Source organism: Rosa rugosa, chromosome 7 (assembly GCF_958449725.1).
Source record: "Rosa rugosa chromosome 7, drRosRugo1.1, whole genome shotgun sequence".
Taxonomy (NCBI): Eukaryota; Viridiplantae; Streptophyta; class Magnoliopsida; order Rosales; family Rosaceae; genus Rosa; species Rosa rugosa.
In genome coordinates, this window is record NC_084826.1 from 264,846 (window position 1) to 282,603 (window position 17,758).

General features: G+C 37.4%; 3 protein-coding genes across 5 annotated transcripts; 2 read left to right on the forward strand and 1 right to left on the reverse strand.

Moving 5' to 3' along the window:
- Nucleotides 1-231: 231 nt before the first annotated feature.
- LOC133720693 (large ribosomal subunit protein eL38z/eL38y) lies at nt 232-1,646 on the reverse strand. Its single transcript, XM_062147118.1, has 3 exons — nt 1,487-1,646; nt 597-780; nt 232-403 (listed from the first exon to the last, which is right to left on the reverse strand). The coding sequence occupies exons 1-3, from the start codon at nt 1,487-1,489 to the stop codon at nt 381-383; spliced, it is 210 nt and encodes a 69-aa protein (XP_062003102.1). The 5' UTR covers nt 1,490-1,646; the 3' UTR covers nt 232-380.
- A 745-nt stretch (nt 1,647-2,391) lies between these two features.
- On the forward strand, nt 2,392-6,226 carry LOC133721445 (peptide chain release factor PrfB1, chloroplastic). 2 transcript variants are annotated; one of them, XM_062148065.1, is made up of 8 exons: nt 2,392-2,617; nt 2,754-2,792; nt 2,910-2,981; nt 3,059-3,279; nt 3,958-4,161; nt 5,098-5,313; nt 5,449-5,635; nt 5,782-6,226. In XM_062148065.1, the coding sequence occupies exons 1-8, from the start codon at nt 2,404-2,406 to the stop codon at nt 6,084-6,086; spliced, it is 1,458 nt and encodes a 485-aa protein (XP_062004049.1). In that variant the 5' UTR covers nt 2,392-2,403; the 3' UTR covers nt 6,087-6,226. The 2 variants fall into 2 exon arrangements, with proteins under 2 accessions (XP_062004049.1, XP_062004050.1); XM_062148066.1 differs by lacking the exon at nt 2,754-2,792 and having other exon boundaries at nt 2,394-2,617.
- A 2,514-nt stretch (nt 6,227-8,740) lies between these two features.
- LOC133721444 (endoribonuclease Dicer homolog 2) lies at nt 8,741-17,746 on the forward strand. Of its 2 annotated transcripts, XM_062148064.1 has the most exons (22): nt 8,741-9,124; nt 9,230-9,309; nt 9,537-9,714; nt 9,877-9,990; nt 10,440-10,574; nt 10,865-10,949; nt 11,034-11,239; nt 11,544-11,669; nt 11,750-11,879; nt 11,986-12,085; nt 12,302-12,497; nt 12,592-12,752; nt 12,985-13,203; nt 13,324-13,535; nt 13,745-14,013; nt 14,098-14,519; nt 14,683-14,786; nt 15,097-15,293; nt 15,729-15,938; nt 16,055-16,465; nt 16,714-16,992; nt 17,159-17,746. In XM_062148064.1, exons 2-22 carry the CDS (start codon nt 9,233-9,235, stop codon nt 17,510-17,512), a joined length of 4,185 nt encoding a protein of 1,394 aa, XP_062004048.1. In that variant the 5' UTR covers nt 8,741-9,124; nt 9,230-9,232; the 3' UTR covers nt 17,513-17,746. The 2 variants fall into 2 exon arrangements, with proteins under 2 accessions (XP_062004048.1, XP_062004047.1); XM_062148063.1 differs by having other exon boundaries at nt 8,741-9,309.
- The last annotated feature ends 12 nt before the right edge of the window (nt 17,747-17,758 follow it).

Here is a 17,758-nt window from a genome sequence, read left to right on the forward strand (position 1 = left end):
CTAATGAACAAAACAAGACTTCATTTTATGTGTGTACCATCTAGAACTCTGCGGCAGATCACCGGTCTATTGTGCTAGAAATGATGGCTGCAACTTATCCCAAAACAACTACTATCGTATACAACATGGCTTTGATATAAGGATCAATTTCCATTTCCATTTTCATTGTGTCTTTTATCAGCTCAGACTATCATATTTTATCAAGAGTGAAGAAAGCATGAACTCCAAATATATAAAACCATACTCAATTCAAAAGAACCAAATATCTGGGGAATAATAACATCTAGCTCCAACAAAACATAAGTTTTTTTTCAGTCTTCAAAATCCACAAAACAAAAAGATTTCTTCATTGCATTCCTCAGATTTGCTACCAAAATGCTTCACAGGTCCTGCACGCTCAAGCCTACATAAGAAATTAAAACAAAACTGTCATAATGCGGCATCACAAATATATCAAGGGACTCGTATAGAAACTCATCTCAACAGAAACCAAAACTAGGGTTGAACTACCCAAATAAGTTCAAATATACAAGAAAACTTGGAAGCCTAAACCAAACATCAAAATTAAAAACACAAGTGAACAATAAAAACTATACCTGGAGGAAGAGACTGCTTCAACTTGTCTGCCTTCTCGGAATCAAACACGCAAAGGGTGTAGAGGTACTTTGAGCACCGAACCTTGAACTTCACAGCGTCCTTCGTTCTCTTGATTTTGACAGAACGTGCATCCTTCCTTCTTGCAGTAAGGAGGAAATCCTTGATCTCGTGAATTTGCTTCGGCTGCCAATAGAAAAACGAAAGCATAGACATTAAATCTTTAAATAGTCTCAGTATATTCACAATCTTTAGAACCCATTAGTCATCACCTACAATTGTTTCAATTACTTTCTCAACAGTTAACACCATCTAAACTCTAAAGATAAGGCGGAACGCTCGTAGTAATCACACTATTGTCATAAAGCACCATATCCAACACCTAAAATGATTCATGATTGTCAGAAAACAAAGATGTTGACTACAGTCGGCATCCTCTGATTCAAACCATATGCATAGGATTCAACGAGAAGATTCAAAATATCGATTTGAAAACAATGTGCACAGGTTTACTATAAACAAAATAGAAGTGTATGAACAACCGATTTCGGCCTCCCAATATCAACTACTTCAGCTCCAAACACACAAAAGAAACAATGGAGGATCATTTCATAATTTTCCAATTGAGTTAGATATGCATATCGGGGAAAATAGATACAGTAGAAACCATCTAAATGTATTTTCATTTTCAAAGCTAGGCTCTACTGACTATATTTCTACCGAAAGAAAGATTAAAGAAATAATGAATAACCAAACTTGCATATACTAAATGGAATACAAAAGTACTATGACATGAACCAGTAACAATAATCGGTTTGCATCAATCATACTAGAGTGTGCTTCGTTCTGTTTTTGAATCAAATTTAGACAGAGAATTAGAGAGAAAGCGTACCATTGTGCTGCTTGCTTGGCCTGCACAAACTCTGGACTGTGAAGGCGGAGCTGAACGGTGATTGTAGACGATTATATATGCAAACGGCGCAAACCCTAATCTATCTGAGACATTTATTTGTTGTTCCCAATGGGCCTACGGCTCTGGACTGCATGTTACAACTTACAAGTACTGAGCACAGAGTTATTTTTGTTGCAGGCTCTCTGTCTTACTTGACCCAATTTGGGGGTAAGAGGGAAAGGGTTGGGCCTGAGGCTTTTGGGTTTTAAGCCTAATTTCTTTTCTTGTTGCTCTTTTTTTGGGGAGTTCCTTGGATTTTTTATTTACTTTACGTACATATGTGAGAACAACTCCAAAAGAGAAAACAAAATTCCCTAAATTTATAGCAATCACTACAATTTTAAGAAAAAATTATGGAGATTTTAGAAGTTGCTGTAAAATACGGAATTTGTTGGAGTTGGAGAAGAAAAAGGAGGCTAAAGCTTTGACTTTTATTTCCCTATAATACAAAAATTATCTACAGCTTCTTTGAGTTGCTCTGATATGCCTCAATGTGGTGGCTAGTATTAATGTACACCAATTACAATTCTTGGCGATTGTACTAGTTTACTGGTTGGGTCATGTAATATCAACTAAGGCAGAGTTTTCGTTTTTTGATTTAATGTTTTGAATAAGCGAATAATGCGTGTTCTAAAATAGAGATTATTTTGTTTGAACTTTGTACTCCGTTTTTAGGCCAAGTAAGAACTTCTTACATGGACTTAAATTCTGATGCATAAACGAGTCAGTAAAACCATATGGGTATCTTTTCTCTCAAAAACAAAAAAAGCCCTTTTTTGAATTTTACATTTATTAAATTCCTTTTTTTTTTGGGTTGTTTTGTTTTCACCAATTTTGGTTCTTGCTGGTGGTTAAATATGTTTTGCGGTTCAGAAGTCGAAGCGAAAGCCACATCCATGGAGGTTCATCTAAAACCTCTATGCAGCTCAACAGCTATCTTATCCCCCAAAGCTACCAATACTAGACTACCACAGTTACCACGCAAGTCCACTTCCTCTTCTGCTTCTCGTATATCCTACAATTTACCTTTCTCCACTACGCTTTCCACACCTTCTCGATTCTCTCCTTCTGGTGCGTTATTCTCAAGCTTTTTATTCTCCTCAATTCTATGCTGTGAATGGGTTTTGGTTTCTTTGTGTGCATTTGGAGCTCTAACTGGGTTTCATCACTTTCTGGATATGACTGACTATCTTTTATGCCTTAAAAGAAAAATTCGATTTTGATGGCTGTATGGTGGTTTTCGAAAGTAAAGTCTCATGCTTGACTCGGTTGTTCTTTTTATGCATGCTTTTACATTTATACATGGTGTAGAGAATGAATTCCAAATTGCTTAAATGGTTGGTTGATGTTTGGTTTGTCTCAGTTTTATTTGCGACACCGGAGAGTCAAGTAAGCGCGGAGGTCGACACCAACGAAAGAGAATGGGCAATGCAAGGTCCGTCTTTAATGTTTACTTAATATCTTTCAATCAGTTGCAATGTTGTAATTTGCTTCTCTTCTCCTCCCTCACAGATTTCTATACATTGAGAAGGGAGGTAGAAATTGCGGCAGGACGTGTTGAAGAGATAAGAGCTTCTGCTTGTCTGGAACAGTTAGAAAAAGAAGTTGCCGAGTTGGAATCCAAAGCAGCTGATAGCTCCTTTTGGGATGATCGAGCTAAGGCTCAAGAGAACCTTTTGGCCCTTACTGATGTCAAAGACAGAATAAAATCGCTTACTCACTTCAAAACACAGGTCTATTAACTTTCTTTTTTGTTTTCTTTCTTTCTTTCAGCAGAATGGCATCGTTGTTGTTTTCCTAGATCATAGGATTGTGGTTGAAGCATAATTATGCATGAAGCGTGCAGTTTTAATAGGATGATGGCCATTCCCTGCGAATGTTGTATACATTTTCTATTCCAGCTTTTTCACATGTCATAGCGGATATGTATTAATAGTTCTTTGGGAAAGTATTTCAAAGGTCTTAAAAAGAGATGCCTATTCGATGAAGGCAAAAGCAATAGGGTTCACATATCGCTTATGGTATCCTTTCATCAATTGCAATCTCATGGGGATGCTACAAAATCTCTTTTTTAAGGTTGTGATTATACATCTTATTACCATGTGCATGCTCTGATAGAACTTGAGGACATTGGCAGATGGGCGCATGACAAATTACCGTTTAACCTAAGTAACTTGGATGAGTTTGGAGTATATCTGTAGTTCAAACTTAAGAGTAACAAGGAAGAATAGTTGTTTTTGTCCTATGGTGTTGTACTGGAGTTGACATAGAAACAGGATTTCAGGTTGACAGGTTGCCAATTAAAATTACTGCTTTACACACACACACACACACACATTAATTGCATATCTTAAAGATCAGACCGTGAGCTACTTCTAAGTAGCATTGCGTTTAAAATACATTGGATGCAGGTTGAAGATGCAGAAACAATAGTCAAGCTAACTGAAGAGATGGACTCCACAGATAATGCACTTCTTGAAGAGGCTGCCAGTATCATCAAGGAATTGAACAAGGGAATGGATCGGTTTGAGTTAACTCAACTTCTTTCAGGGCCTTATGACAAAGAAGGTGCTGTTATTTCTGTTACAGCCGGTGCTGGAGGCACTGACGCACAGGTAATAAGGATAACATGTGCAAAGCAAGAGCAAATCAGTCTTTTGATTCTTATAATTACTTTGATGGAAATGTTCAATTCTTTGAGATGCATTTATAGGGTGGTGAATTGACCATACCGATCATGAATATTGCTCTTCTCATTCATGAACTTCTCTTAAGAATTTTAAGACACAGCTATCTAGTTCATACCTAGCCAAAATTAGCTTACCCCAGTTTGTTTCATCTGTTCTGATTACTCATGGGTCGTACATCCAATTTTCAGCAATTACTGAAGTTGTTGTCGGCATCCACTATGCTTTTTTTTTTTTTTTGCACTTCTGCTTGGTTCTTTACAAGTGGCAGTAGAATGATGTTTCTGATTGTTGATAAGCATCAGAAGATTATTTTCATATGGCTCTGGTCTATGCGTGTAAATTGTTTAGCCTATCCTTTGTCTAAGTCCCGCTTCTATCAAAACCGAAATTTAACTTCTGTAGGATCTTTATTGTATTCCTCTTTAGGCTTTACAATGTCAATATGTGCGTTACGAAAGTTTTTAATTTTTCTTTCCATTTGTTAATTGGTTATGTTTCTAAGTTTTGATTATGTTATTTTATTTCAACTATCCTGACAGTCAATGGCTTAACACATGAAACATAAAATAAAGGAAAGGTCTGAATTCCCCAGAATGACAGAGATGTTCAGAAGTCCTACATGTAGAAGTTTATAAGTCTCACCCGGACTTTTCATGAGGTTTAGGTTAGTGTTTTTTCAATTCTTTTAAAAAAATAAATAAAAAATTACACATTAGAAAGATATAAGAAAATTATGATCCACCACATGCATGCAACCACAATGATGTGTTATTTAGAATAGTGTTCAGGTTAGTTCACAACACTAGTCTCAGTTTTATGCATGTTTTTCCTGTATAAAACCTTTGATAATTTTCAGTGCAGGATTGGGCTGAAATGTTACTCAGGATGTATATGAGGTGGGGAGAAAAGCAGAGATACAAAACTCGAGTGGTTGAGAGATCCCCGGGAGAGGAAGCTGGAATTAAGTCGGCGACACTCGAAGTTGAAGGTCGTTATGCTTATGGTTATTTGTCTGGGGAGAAAGGCACACACCGCATTGTACGACAGTCTCCTTTTAATGCCAAAGGTCTTCGCCAGGTATCTATATAAACCCAGTGCTTGCTATACATTTAATTACAAAATACAAATTATGAGGAAAGAATGGTGAAGTTACACATAGATGCATGTCCAATTCCAAGTGCATGTTGTAATTTGAAGTTAGATGTGATGCAGACAAGCTTCTCTGGTGTGGAAGTGATGCCTCTCCTACCTGAGGAATCACTGAAAGTTGAAATACCTGAAGAAGACCTGGAGATAACCACTTCAAGGGCAGGTGGGAAAGGAGGTCAGAATGTGAATAAAATTGAAAGTGCTGTCCGGATTACTCACATCCCCACTGGTGTTACTGTTCGCTGCACAGGTTGGTTTCTTCATATATATATATATATATATATATATATATATATATATATATATATATATATTAACTCTTGCTTAGTATGTGATGACTGATTGCACTGTATCTGTTGACCACAACGCACCATTGTACAATGGAATGCAATGCAGAAGAGAGATCCCAGCTTGCAAACAGAATAAAGGCTCTAAGCAGGTTGAAAGCGAAGCTGTTGGTGATAGCTGAGGAGCAACGAGCATCGGAAATTAAGCAAATACGAGGAGATGCAGTGAAGGCAGAGTGGGGGCAACAAATAAGGAACTATGTGTTCCATCCGTACAAACTCGTCAAGGATGTAAGGACAGGATATGAGACATCTGATATCACTTCTGTGATGGACGGTGATTTGGAGCCTTACATCAAAGCCTACCTCAAACATAAATACAGTATGAAAATCAGCGCATCAAGTACAGCCTAGGCTGTAGCTAGTTAAATTAGTTCACTTTTATTGGATTGACACCCAATTTCCATTAAAAAATGTAGTATTTTCTTTCATTATTTATATTTTATAAAGTTGAAACTTATTAATGGAGGAGAAATTAAAATCTTTTTTGGTTAGCATTACGTGTAGGTAGCTTTAGAGCTCTCTTAATAGTGATACAAGTTGTTCGTGCCCTCCGTGGGTGGTCACTATGTACTTTTAAACCACATTTTCTTTTAAGGGTTTTTGTCCATTTACCCCATTTCTAGGGATTTTTTTCCCACTAACCCCATTAAGTTTTTTTAATTATCTCTTACCCAATACACTCTAAGGGAGTCTTCCCTAATACCCCATTAAGATTTTTTTTTTGTTTTTAATTTTTTTTTAATACCATTCTACCCCTAACCCGTTTGTTACTTAGAGAGAGAGAGAGAAAATGGAAGAGAGAGAAACCATAGGAGACTTCGCCGGAGCCCGTCACCGGCCGCCGGAATCCGATCACCGGTCGCCGGATTCCGGTCACCGGTCGCCGGAATCCGGCCAACTTTCGCCGGATTCCGGTCAACTTTCGCCGCCCACCGGATTTTGCTGAAAATCTCACCGGAAAGGTTTTTTTGCCCCCAATAGACATCTATTGCCCTTCAATAGACGACTATCAGCCATGTATTGCCCCCCAATAGACGACTATCAACCATGTATTGCCCCCCAATAGACGTCTATTGGGGGGCAATAGAGGTTTATGAAACCTCGAGGGAAGTCTCCAAAGAGGTTGTTGTATATCTCATATGGGGTCGGAGAGGTTTATTGCCCTCTGAATAAACCTCTATTGCTCCCCAATAGACGTCTATTGCCCCCCAATGTCTATTGCCCCTCAATATAACTTTCGATCGCCAGAATTCTGCCCCCAATAGATGTCTCTCTCTATTTCCTTCTCGGATTTATGCCCAAAGTTTACAAAAAGAAAAAAAAAAAAAAAAAACAAGAAGAAGAAGAAGTTGATTTCGGCACCCAGAGAAATGCTCTGGGCACCCACGCAGCAGCTGGACCAAATCACTCGAGTCTGGTCCGAGTCCGGCAGATAGTCCGGCGGAGGTGGAAGCTGGCCACGAACATCTTCTCATGGTCGCCGGCGATGAGATCTCCCACCACATGAAGGCAAGTGCATCTGGACAGGTCGATGTCACCGAAGCCTTGAAGATCCGGTGCGACGGTCCGTAGCCGAGCGAGGCCACAATTTGGTTTTGGTGCCTCCATGCCAGATCTCCGGGAAGCCGTGCCGGTGACAACGTCGTCGATGAAGGGCGACGGGGGGAGAGAGAGAACGCCGAGAGAGAGAGAGAGAGAGAGAGAGAGAGAGAGAGAGAGAGAGAGAGAGAGAGAGAGAGAGAGAGAGAGAGAGAGAGAGGAGAGAGGAGAGAGAGAGAATATCGTGCTTGAGAGACAGTGTGGCGTGTCAGTAATTTATTAATTAGGCTGAGGGCAATTTTGTCTTTTCATTTTAAATTGGGTAAGTGGGATTAAAAATCTGTTGCTGGGGTAAGTGGGATAATTTTTGTTCATTTTGGTGCTTTTGGTCAAGGACCCTTCTTTTAATGGATTGGCATTCAATTTTCATACAAAATTGGTAGTGTTTTCTTTCTTTCTTTATAAATAAAGCTAAAAATTATTAATGGAGGAGAAAACAATACAAAACAAGGTAAGGCATTACAAAATAAAATTTGTGTCAACATTAAAATATTTCTAGATTAGCATTACGTAGGTAGTTTTAGAGGTCTCTTAGTAGTGATACAAGTTGTTCGTGCCCTCCGTGGGTGGTCACTGTGTACTATTAACCACATTTTTTTTAATGGATTGACACCCAATTTTTGTTAAAAAATGTAGTATTTTCTTTCATTATTTATTTTTTATAAAGCTGAAACTTATTGATGGAGAGAAATTAAAATCTTTCTTTGTTAGCATTACGTATGTAGCTATAGAGCTCACTTAGTAGTGATACAAGTCGTTCGTGCCCTCCGTGGGTGGTCACTATGTATTGTTAAACCACATTTTCTTTTAATGGATTGACACTCAATTTCCATAAAAAATAGGTGGTATTTTCTTTGTTTGTTTGTTTATTTTTTATTAAGTTGAAACTTATTAACGGAGGAGAAAACATTACAAATTAGGGCAAAGGATTACAAATACAATTTGTGTCAACATTAGAATGTTTCTCAAGTAAACTCACGCAAACGACCTCGAACAGAGGAAATAGTATCACAAACTCCTTTTCTATAATTAAAGATTGCATCAATCTTCCTAGCAATAAGACCAGAAGTCAAAAGACTAAAGAGAAGTTTCAAAGCAAAACTCAAATGACATGAGAAGTTTGTGTGTTACGTAGAGATTTTACACACAAAACGTTTAAACTTAACAACATAAAAGATTACTTTACATATGCGTTACAAAATGTTAAAAATTCATTACAAAAGTTATGTTTTCAGTGGAAGTTCATGTGAACAAATTTACTTCGACAAAAAAAAAAAAGAAGCCGTCTTGAACGAAAAAAGAAAAAATGACGTCAGGGGGACAATTGTAGAAATTCACTATGTTGTTTGGTCTGACACGCTTTGACGTATTTTGTTTTTTTATTTTTGGAAGTTGGGAATCGCGTAGTGAGGTAGGGGAATCACAATTCACACACATCCTTCGCTTTCTCTTGTCAGAGCGGTTTCGAATGTTTCTCTCTCCTCGTCAACTTCAACTTCAACTTCAACTTCAACTTCTCTTCAACTTACACAGCAAGGGGAGGAAGCCCGGAAGGGAAGTCGCTTCCTTTGGAAGTTTTTCCTCTCTATAAATTTCTTGCTTGCTATCCCCTAAATACATTGCATTAATTCTTAAATACATTGAACTCTGTCCCTGTCTGTGGCTATAAATACCCACCCCCTGGCTCTCTCTCTCTCTCACTCACTGTCACAGTTGCATTGTTTCTCTCTGAATTCTCATCGCTTCTGCTGCTACTCTGCGATCAGTTTCCCAAGCTTTAACAACAGTTGGTCGTGGCTTTGCATTGCAACATAACATTCCCGTTTCTCTTTTGCAATTTGTAGAGTGTGAGTGAGATTCTGAGACAGATTGAAATTTGAATCTTGTTGTCGTAGGAGATGGCTATGGAACCAACTCGCATGGAGGTTGACGACGGAACCCAACAATCTGCTGATCCTCTCCCATTCGCCAGAAGGTCGCTTAATTCCTTTTTCTTCTCTTCTCTTCTCTTTGTTTGTTTTGCTACAATCTTCTTGCTCTTTTCTTTTGATTGTTTGGTCCAATAGAGAGAGAGAGAGAGAGAGAGAGTTTTCTTGATTCTTTGTTTCGTTTCGTTGATCATTGAGAGGAAAAGATTGCAAATATAAACGATTGATTGAAAATCTCTATTATTTGTGGCTCTGGTTGGTTTCTGCTTTACAGTTACCAACTGGAAGCATTCGATGCAGCAATCAAGCGGAACACCATAGTGTTCTTGGAGACCGGCTCTGGCAAAACTCTGATTGCCATAATGCTTCTTCGGAGCTATTCCCATTTGCTCCGTAAACCTTCTCCCTTCGTTGCTGTCTTCTTGGTTCCCCAAGTTGTCTTGGTTCAACAGGTATGCTTGCTGCCAATTGCAAACCCTTCTCTCTACAGTCTACATCAACATTTATCACGTAGATATCTTCCTACCTACTTGTGTATATGTTTATGCCTGCACTTTAGATTCTGGATCATTCCTCTTACTCGTGCATTTTCTTATGACATTGTTAATTAACAGCAAGCTGACGCGATCAAAATGCACACCGACTTGAATGTTGGTATGTATTGGGGAGACATGGGAGTCGACTTCTGGGATGCTAAGATGTGGAAGCAGCAAATAGAAAAATATGAGGTGGGAATTTTGATGATGAAAATATTATTTTATCTCAGAGCTGCTTCATTCGGACATTTACTTATTTTGTTTTTTATATTTCATAATCCACATTTTGGCTGCTTTAATTTGTTCACATTTTTTGTTTTTCACTTTCTGTGTTCTTCCTTTCAAACATTGTTGAGGCCAAAAGCCATTTGATTTCTAAATGGACCATATGGCAGTCAAAAATAATATTTTAGGTCCCTTAATGTTTTAAAGTGCACAATCTTTGAGACACAATCTGCCAGGCATTGTGAAGCAATTGGTTAGCAAAATTCCCAAGAGACATATAAAATCATTCTAACGTCAGGTTTCAGTTTTACCCACTGCTCTCTATTTCTTAATGGCAGTGCTCAGGAGTGTGAATGTGACATATGAAAACATATGGCAGCCCTTCTGGTCCGTAACTTTTATCTTTTTGATTACAGGTGCTTGTGATGACTCATGCAATATTGCTCAATAATCTGAGGCATAGCTTCTTTAAACTAAGCATGATAAAGGTTTTGATCATGGATGAATGCCATCATGCCACTGGTAACCACGCATATGCTTGTATAATGAGGGTGAGCTGTCTATTGTTTGATTTTGTGGAATTAACAAAAATAGCAACAGAAAGTTTATAGCATCTCCATTAGGAATGTGATTAATTCTTTAAATCTTTCATATAGCTCTGTGATTACTTAATTAGTGAGAAAATTTACTTACATGTTAAATGTCACATTAACATCATCATAGCTACAAAATTGAGTGACTGGAAGTTATTGTTCCCTAGCTATGATGCTTCTTCATCATCAGATAGTTGCATACCCAGTTCATGCTTTTGTAGTATTTGAAGGATTTGGGTGATGTGCAGGACTTCTTTCATCGTCAGTTAAAGTCTGGTCAATCTGAGCTTCCAAGAATATTTGGAATGACTGCTTCCCCCATAAAATCAAAAGGTATTTGCCTTTTGAGAGTTTTTGTATATCATATTTATTATTAGATGCATTTATGAGAACTTATTTTCTTTTCTTTTGGTATAGGTGGAAATCCAGAGTTATCCTATTGGAAAACAATCCATGAACTTGAGACACTGATGAATTCAAAGGTGTATACATGTGTTGATGAATCTGTGCTTGCTGAGTTTATACCAACTTCAACTCCCAAGTTTAAAGTTTACAAACGCGGGAAGATTCCATCTGCCTTGTATACATGCTTAACAAATCAGTTGAATGATTTGAAAGATAAGGTGTGTATTTTATGGTATATGATATGTCATAATTGCCATTTTACATTTGTCATATTATGAATTTAGAATTTGATTAATTTTTCTATGGAGTAATTGCTCGTTGATAGAATTCTCTGTAAGGGGAAAGGAAGGCTAAAAAGCAAATGAGTAGTGGTACAGGATTTCTGTACTGAATTCTTAGCATTACAAAATGTCTTTTGGGGGGGGGGGGGGGGGGGGGAGGCTGGAATTCTGTATAAATCTCTGTAATCTAAAACTTGAATGGACATTAATGCTTATTGACAATTGGTTTACTGCTTTTTAGCATGAGTTGTCGACAAAAAGCTTGGACCTCGTTGAATCTTCACAATCCATAAGGAAAAAGCTGATGAAGTTTTTTTCAGCTTTAACATTTTGTTTGGAAGAACTTGGTGTTTGGCTTGCTTTAAAGGTAAATTGTTTTGGGTTATGTTCTAGTTGTTGTACGCAATTGGCATAATTGACATCATTGCATTTTCATTTGCGAAACAGGCTGCGTGGTCCTTTTCACACAACTATACTGACTTCTTTACCTGGGAGAAGCTAGATGTGATGGGTGAGAGAATCATTAGAAGTTTCAGTGAAGAAGCCTACAATTCATTTGCATATCTTCTTCCATCTGGTATGTCTACCGTGGGTTTTTGTTTTCTGAGTACTGGTATAAACTTACACATGTTATTGGTTTTTATGTTGTTTCCTTCTCTTTTTGTCTTTCATCTTTCACTTAGATCCAAAGTGGACAATTGCTGATGATTTCGTTGGCAATGTAAACAAAGGGTTTCTAACTTCCAAAGTTATCTGTCTCATCCAGTTGCTTCTTGAATACAGGTTGACTTCTCCTCAGTTACCATATATGCTTGTGAATAGACTTAGGATAATGTGGAATCTGTTGAAATTTGAATGTTTGAAGGATGGTGGTCAGTACGCAATTTCATGGATTCACATTTTGTTTCTTCTTTCTGGACTGTTTTGCTTTTTATTTTATTTTATTGTGTTACGTTATATTTTCTGCTCACTAGTGATTCTTAATATAATTGCACACAGGGGCCTAAAGAATTTGAGATGTATAGTTTTTGTTGAACGGGTCATCACAGCAGTTGTCCTGGAATCTTTATTGAATGAATTTCTTCCTAAACACAATGACTGGAAGTCAAAGCACATTGCTGGAAATAACAGTGGGATGCAATCCCAAACCAGAAAAAAACACAACGAGATTGTTGAAGAATTTCGTAATGGCATGGTATGGTTAACTTTGTCCTTTCAGAATGAAAAACACTTTGTTTTACTATCTTTCCAATTTCCATGAAAGATATTGACAATGATATATGTTTCAGGTGAACATCATTGTTGCAACATCGATTCTTGAAGAGGGTTTAGATGTTCAAAGCTGCAATTTGGTTATCAGATTTGACCCTTCTTCCACTGTTTGTAGTTTCATACAGTCTAGAGGCCGTGCTAGGATGCAGAACTCTGATTATGTATTAATGGTGGAAAGGTAATAGTTATATTGATTTTCCTTTCAAATAAAGTTTATGGCATGGCTTTGTAAAATCCTTTGAAGTAAATGTCTTCCCTACCTTTCTCTTGGTATCATTCTTGTTGTCAGACTTGCCAGTAATTTTTTTTTTTTTTGGGAAATTCAGATTGTTTTTTTTTTTGTGTTAATTATCTAGATAGATCTTTAAAAAATCAGTATGTGACTTGATCTCCTTTGTTGTTTTCTACAGTGGGGATTCAAATACACATTCTCGGCTACAAAATTATCTTGCCAGTGGAGATATAATGAGAAAGGAGTCCCTACGACATTCTTCTCTTCCCTGTAGTTCGCTGGAAATTGATTTACAGGATGATGACTTCTACAGGGTCGAAAGCACTGGAGCAAGCTTGACCCTGGAGTCTTCTATTTGTTTGATGTACTTCTATTGCTCCAGGCTCCCTTCTGATGGGTTAGTCCCATGCAACTCTCTTTTAGAGCTACGAAGTCTTTTATTCATTAGTTTTGAATAAAAGTTTTATTTATTTTTTTGCATAAAAGTTTTATATATTTTTTTACATTCTTCTTCTAGATATTTTAAACCTGCTCCAAGGTGGGATGAAGAGACCCGCACTCTACATCTTCCCAAGAGCTGTCCAATACCTTATGTTCGTGTAGAAGGAAGTGCTAAAATTCTGAAGAAAATTGCATGCTTTGAAGCTTGCAAGCAACTTCACAAGATCGGTGCTTTAACGGATAATCTTGTTCCAGATATTGTTATGGAAGAAGCCCCACAAGACTTTGGTAACTTCTCTAACACTTTGTTTTCCAACCTTCTATTGTTTCAAATCGCGAATAATAAATTTGCTCGACAGTGATAGTAAATGTCAAAATATTTCTCTCTTTTTATTGTTCTGAACTGAACACTGGTATAATTCCCCTCTCCAAAAAAGAAAATGAACACTCAATGACTCCTAAACTTATATATATATTTCTAAATGCCCTATGTGCAGAGAATGAGCCTTATGATGAGGAGCAATCCAGTTATGTCCCAAGTGAATTGGTCAAACCTTGTTCAACTGATACTAGCATTTTGTATCACTGCTACTTTGTAGAGCTGGATCAGAAATTCGGATATGAGATTCCGACTATTGATTTTGTGCTTGGCATGAGGAGTAAGCTTGACAGTGATATTTCAAAGCATTTTGAGTTAGAATTTGGCAGGGGTTTTTTAACAGTGAACTTTAAATATGCTGGATACATGCTTCTTAATTCAGAGCAGGTAAATGTTTCTTTTTCTTCATTAGGTTTGTGGTATTATACTATTATATGATGCATTAATGCGTTACTGTTTCTGATTATTTAGGTGCTTCACTGTAGAAGATTCCAGATCACAATTTTCCGAATTCTAATGGATCACAACTTGAATAAGTTGAAAGAAGCTTTAGATGGACTTTGTTCGGGAGAAAATCTTGGACTTGATTATTTGTTGCTCCCAGGGACCAGAGTACATCAGAGACCTTTGAGGATTGATTGGAAATGCGTCACCTCTGTGTTATTTTCACGTCAAGAATATAGTAAGGAACACACAGAATGTTCTATACCCCGTTTTGTACATACCAAAAACGGTTTGATTTGTACCTGCATGATCCGGAACTCCTTGGTGTGTACCCCTCATAATGGTAGCTTGTATTGCATCACTGGTTTGTTGGAGGAGTTGAATGGAAACTCACTTCTGCAGCTTAGTGATGGCAGAGTTCTCACTTACAAGAAGTACTACGTAGCACGGTATGTTATTTTTCTGTATACATACCTCGCTATTTTCATGTGATTAATGAACTTGTGTTCAAAAACACAAGGATATGAAGAGTAAGTGAGCATAGAGCTTTGATTGCATTTGATACTATCTTAGCAACATTTATCAGTAACTTACAGTATTCTCCAATTGCAGGCATGGGCTCAACTTGCGTTTTGACAAACAGTTGTTACTGAAAGGAAGACGCATTTTCCACTTGAAAAAGCATGTTCAGAGGGGCGGGCAACAGACAGAAAAAGGTCCAATTTTCTTACATCTTACATGTAGATGAGAATGTCAGGTTTCATTAAAATAGTCAGCCTGCTTTCTGCACACTTTGTATTCTTGCCTTCTGAAAGAATTATACTTTTTCACAATCTAAATGCAGCTCCATATATATGTATATTCATACATATATTGACATAGATATATGCTATTAGTTATCTATCATAATGTGGTTTGAAGAGACGGATAACCTTGAGTCTAATGTGTCCAATGGGTCCAGTTGTAAGCTCCTCATACTCAATTGTTGTAGAATAATGAGCTTAATTTTTTTTTTTTCCTTTGCAGAATCAAGCAATATATCTGTGGAATTGCCTCCTGAACTGTGTTCTATAATCATGTCACCCATATCAGCCAGCTGTTTATACACATTTTCATTTGTTCCATCTATCATGCATCACCTGGAGGCTGTACTTATTGCTGCCAACTTGAAAAAGATGCTTTTGGATCAGTGCATGCAAAAGTTCAAAATTCCAACCATCAAGGTACTTTACTACATTTTTCAACAGGACAAGGTATTAAAACATTTAGGGTTTAGTAAAACCCTGCTAAACCCAAAACATTTAGGAATTGATATATCACATTCGTATATATAGTGTTTGTTGATAGTTTCCATTGACTTTTCTTAAACTTGATGAAACTGAGTGGTTAGTCTATGTTATAAGTACATTCTACAGTGAACTGATAAAGTGATTATTCTTACTGGATGCATATGATGGGCCTAGGTTTGGGTAAATCTTCTGACAGTAGATAATGTATTGAGAAGCTTATTTAGTCTCTGTACCAGTATACTTTATGTAGTCTTGGTGTTCTATCAAAGTGTAGGGTTCAAGTCTGATTTTCATTTTTCTTCCTTTGGTTTGGTTAGCTTGTGCCTTAGCCTGAAATCTACTTTTGTGCCATCTGATATCTTTTTATAGGTCTTGGAAGCTATTACAACAAAAAAAAGCCAAGAAAAAATTCATTTGGAATCCCTAGAGGCTCTTGGAGATTCATTTCTTAAATATGCTGCTAGCCAGCAGCTTTTTAGAACCTATCAAAACAATCATGAAGGCCTTCTAAGTGTAAAGAAAGACAGAATAGTTTCTAATGCTGCCCTTTGCCGGGTTGGATGCAACTACAAACTTCCGGTAACAATTCTTTATCTGTATATTATTATTAAGTTGTTACCAGGATGTTTATTATATGAAATCAGCAAACACGCCATATTCTGTATTATAATACGCCACTGTTTCATATTGTGTAGGGCTTTATTCAGAACGAGCCTTTTGATCCAAAAAAATGGATTATACCTGGAGACTTTTCTGGACCTTGTCTGTTTAAAAAGGAGTTTCTTACCAATGAAAGAAATATCTACATTAGGGGAACAAGGAAGATTAAAAGCAAGAGTATTGCTGATGTGGTTGAGGCACTAATCGGTGCATTTCTTAGCACTGGTGGTGAAATGGCTGCTGTGTACTTCATGAATTGGGTTGGTATAAAGGTTGATTTTACATATATACCATATGAGAGGAGCTTTCCAGTGGAGCCAGAAAAGCTTGTTAATGTGAAACGTTTAGAATCTCTACTGAACTACTCATTCCGTGATCCTTCCCTTCTAGTGGAAGCACTAACTCATGGTTCTTACATGCTCCCTGAGATCCCAGGATGTTACCAGGTACATCCACTGATTTAAACTTCTTCCATGCACATCAGCGTACTGTAATTTACATGTCAATCTCATTATTTGTTTGTTAACTGATAAATGACGGTTCTTCGATTTAATTTTTAGTTACTCACTCCCTCTTTCCCTTTACCTCCTTCCCTGAATTTTTCACTCACTTGCATGGAATACAATACCCTCTTTATGTCAGTTCAAGTTTATTCAAGCTTTTCCATCTATTCATCTCTGTTATTGTTGTGCAGCGGTTAGAATTTCTTGGGGATGCAGTCTTAGATTACCTGATCACTATTTATTTGTACAACAAATATCCTGGAATGTCACCAGGAGTTTTAACTGACATGAGGTCTGCTTCGGTGAATAATGATTGTTATGCCCGATCTGCTGTGAAGGCTGAATTGCACAAGCACATTCTCCATGCTTCACACAAGCTCCACAAGGATATAGTTCACACAATTGCTAATTTTCAGAGGTTATCTACAGAATCTACTTTTGGCTGGGAATCTGAGACATCATTCCCCAAGGTTAGTCATTTCCTAAACCCTATGTTTCTCTGTAGCACAGGAAGAAAATTCTACCATAACTAATGGTCTTATAACATTTATCACATAGATCAAATTGAAGAATGTCCAACAATTAATCCCCCTGGTGAAGGGGTTCTCAGAAGAACTTTCTCTGTCTTTGTAACAGGTACTTGGAGATATTGTCGAGTCTCTAGGAGGGGCAATTTTTGTTGATTCTGGATATGATAAGAATATTGTATTTCAGAGTATTCGTCCTCTCTTAGAGCCCTTGATTACTCCAGAAACAATGACGCTTCATCCTGCAAGAGAGTTGAATGAATATTGTTCGAAAATGCATTATGATATGAAGAAACCATGGAAATCCTTCCAAAATGATTCTGCTACCATTACAATAGAGGTTGAAGCTAATGGGGTCACATACAAGCATGCATCAACAGCTTCCGATTGGAAGACAGCAAAAAAATTAGCATGTAAAGAAGTCTTGAGGTCCTTGAAAGAGAGTGCTGAATCATCAAAATGAACTACAGATTCAAATGCGAAGGATGCAAGACATGGTCGTGTACATAGTAATGTATATCAGTATAAAGCAGGTCAGGTGTGACGGAATTGTAACAGCCGTTGGCAATGACAGATTATGTGTTATTGATTGATGGAGTAAAAATGCAGTGGTGTAGTATAAAATGTAGTACTGCTGCCCTAATCAATGATGTATCAATTGTTTCACATTTATAGGATTTCCTTGTGCATTATGCATTGTGTTCAGCGT

Bases quoted from the DNA above. Each gene is read 5' to 3' on its own strand.
- LOC133720693 (XM_062147118.1), bottom strand. The intron at 404-596 runs GTATAGTTTTTA...TTTCTTATGTAG, and splicing joins GAAGCAGTCTCTTCCTCCAG to GCTTGAGCGTGCAGGACCTG.
- LOC133721445 (XM_062148065.1), top strand. From the start codon at position 2,404: ATGTTTTGCGGTTCAGAAGTCGAAGCGAAAGCCACATCCATGGAGGTT. The intron at 2,982-3,058 runs GTCCGTCTTTAA...CCTCCCTCACAG, and splicing joins AAGAGAATGGGCAATGCAAG to ATTTCTATACATTGAGAAGG. The intron at 5,636-5,781 runs GTTGGTTTCTTC...AATGCAATGCAG, and splicing joins TGTTACTGTTCGCTGCACAG to AAGAGAGATCCCAGCTTGCA.
- LOC133721444 (XM_062148063.1), top strand. From the start codon at position 9,233: ATGGCTATGGAACCAACTCGCATGGAGGTTGACGACGGAACCCAACAA. The intron at 11,670-11,749 runs GTAAATTGTTTT...TTTGCGAAACAG, and splicing joins GTGTTTGGCTTGCTTTAAAG to GCTGCGTGGTCCTTTTCACA. The intron at 16,466-16,713 runs GTACATCCACTG...ATTGTTGTGCAG, and splicing joins AGATCCCAGGATGTTACCAG to CGGTTAGAATTTCTTGGGGA.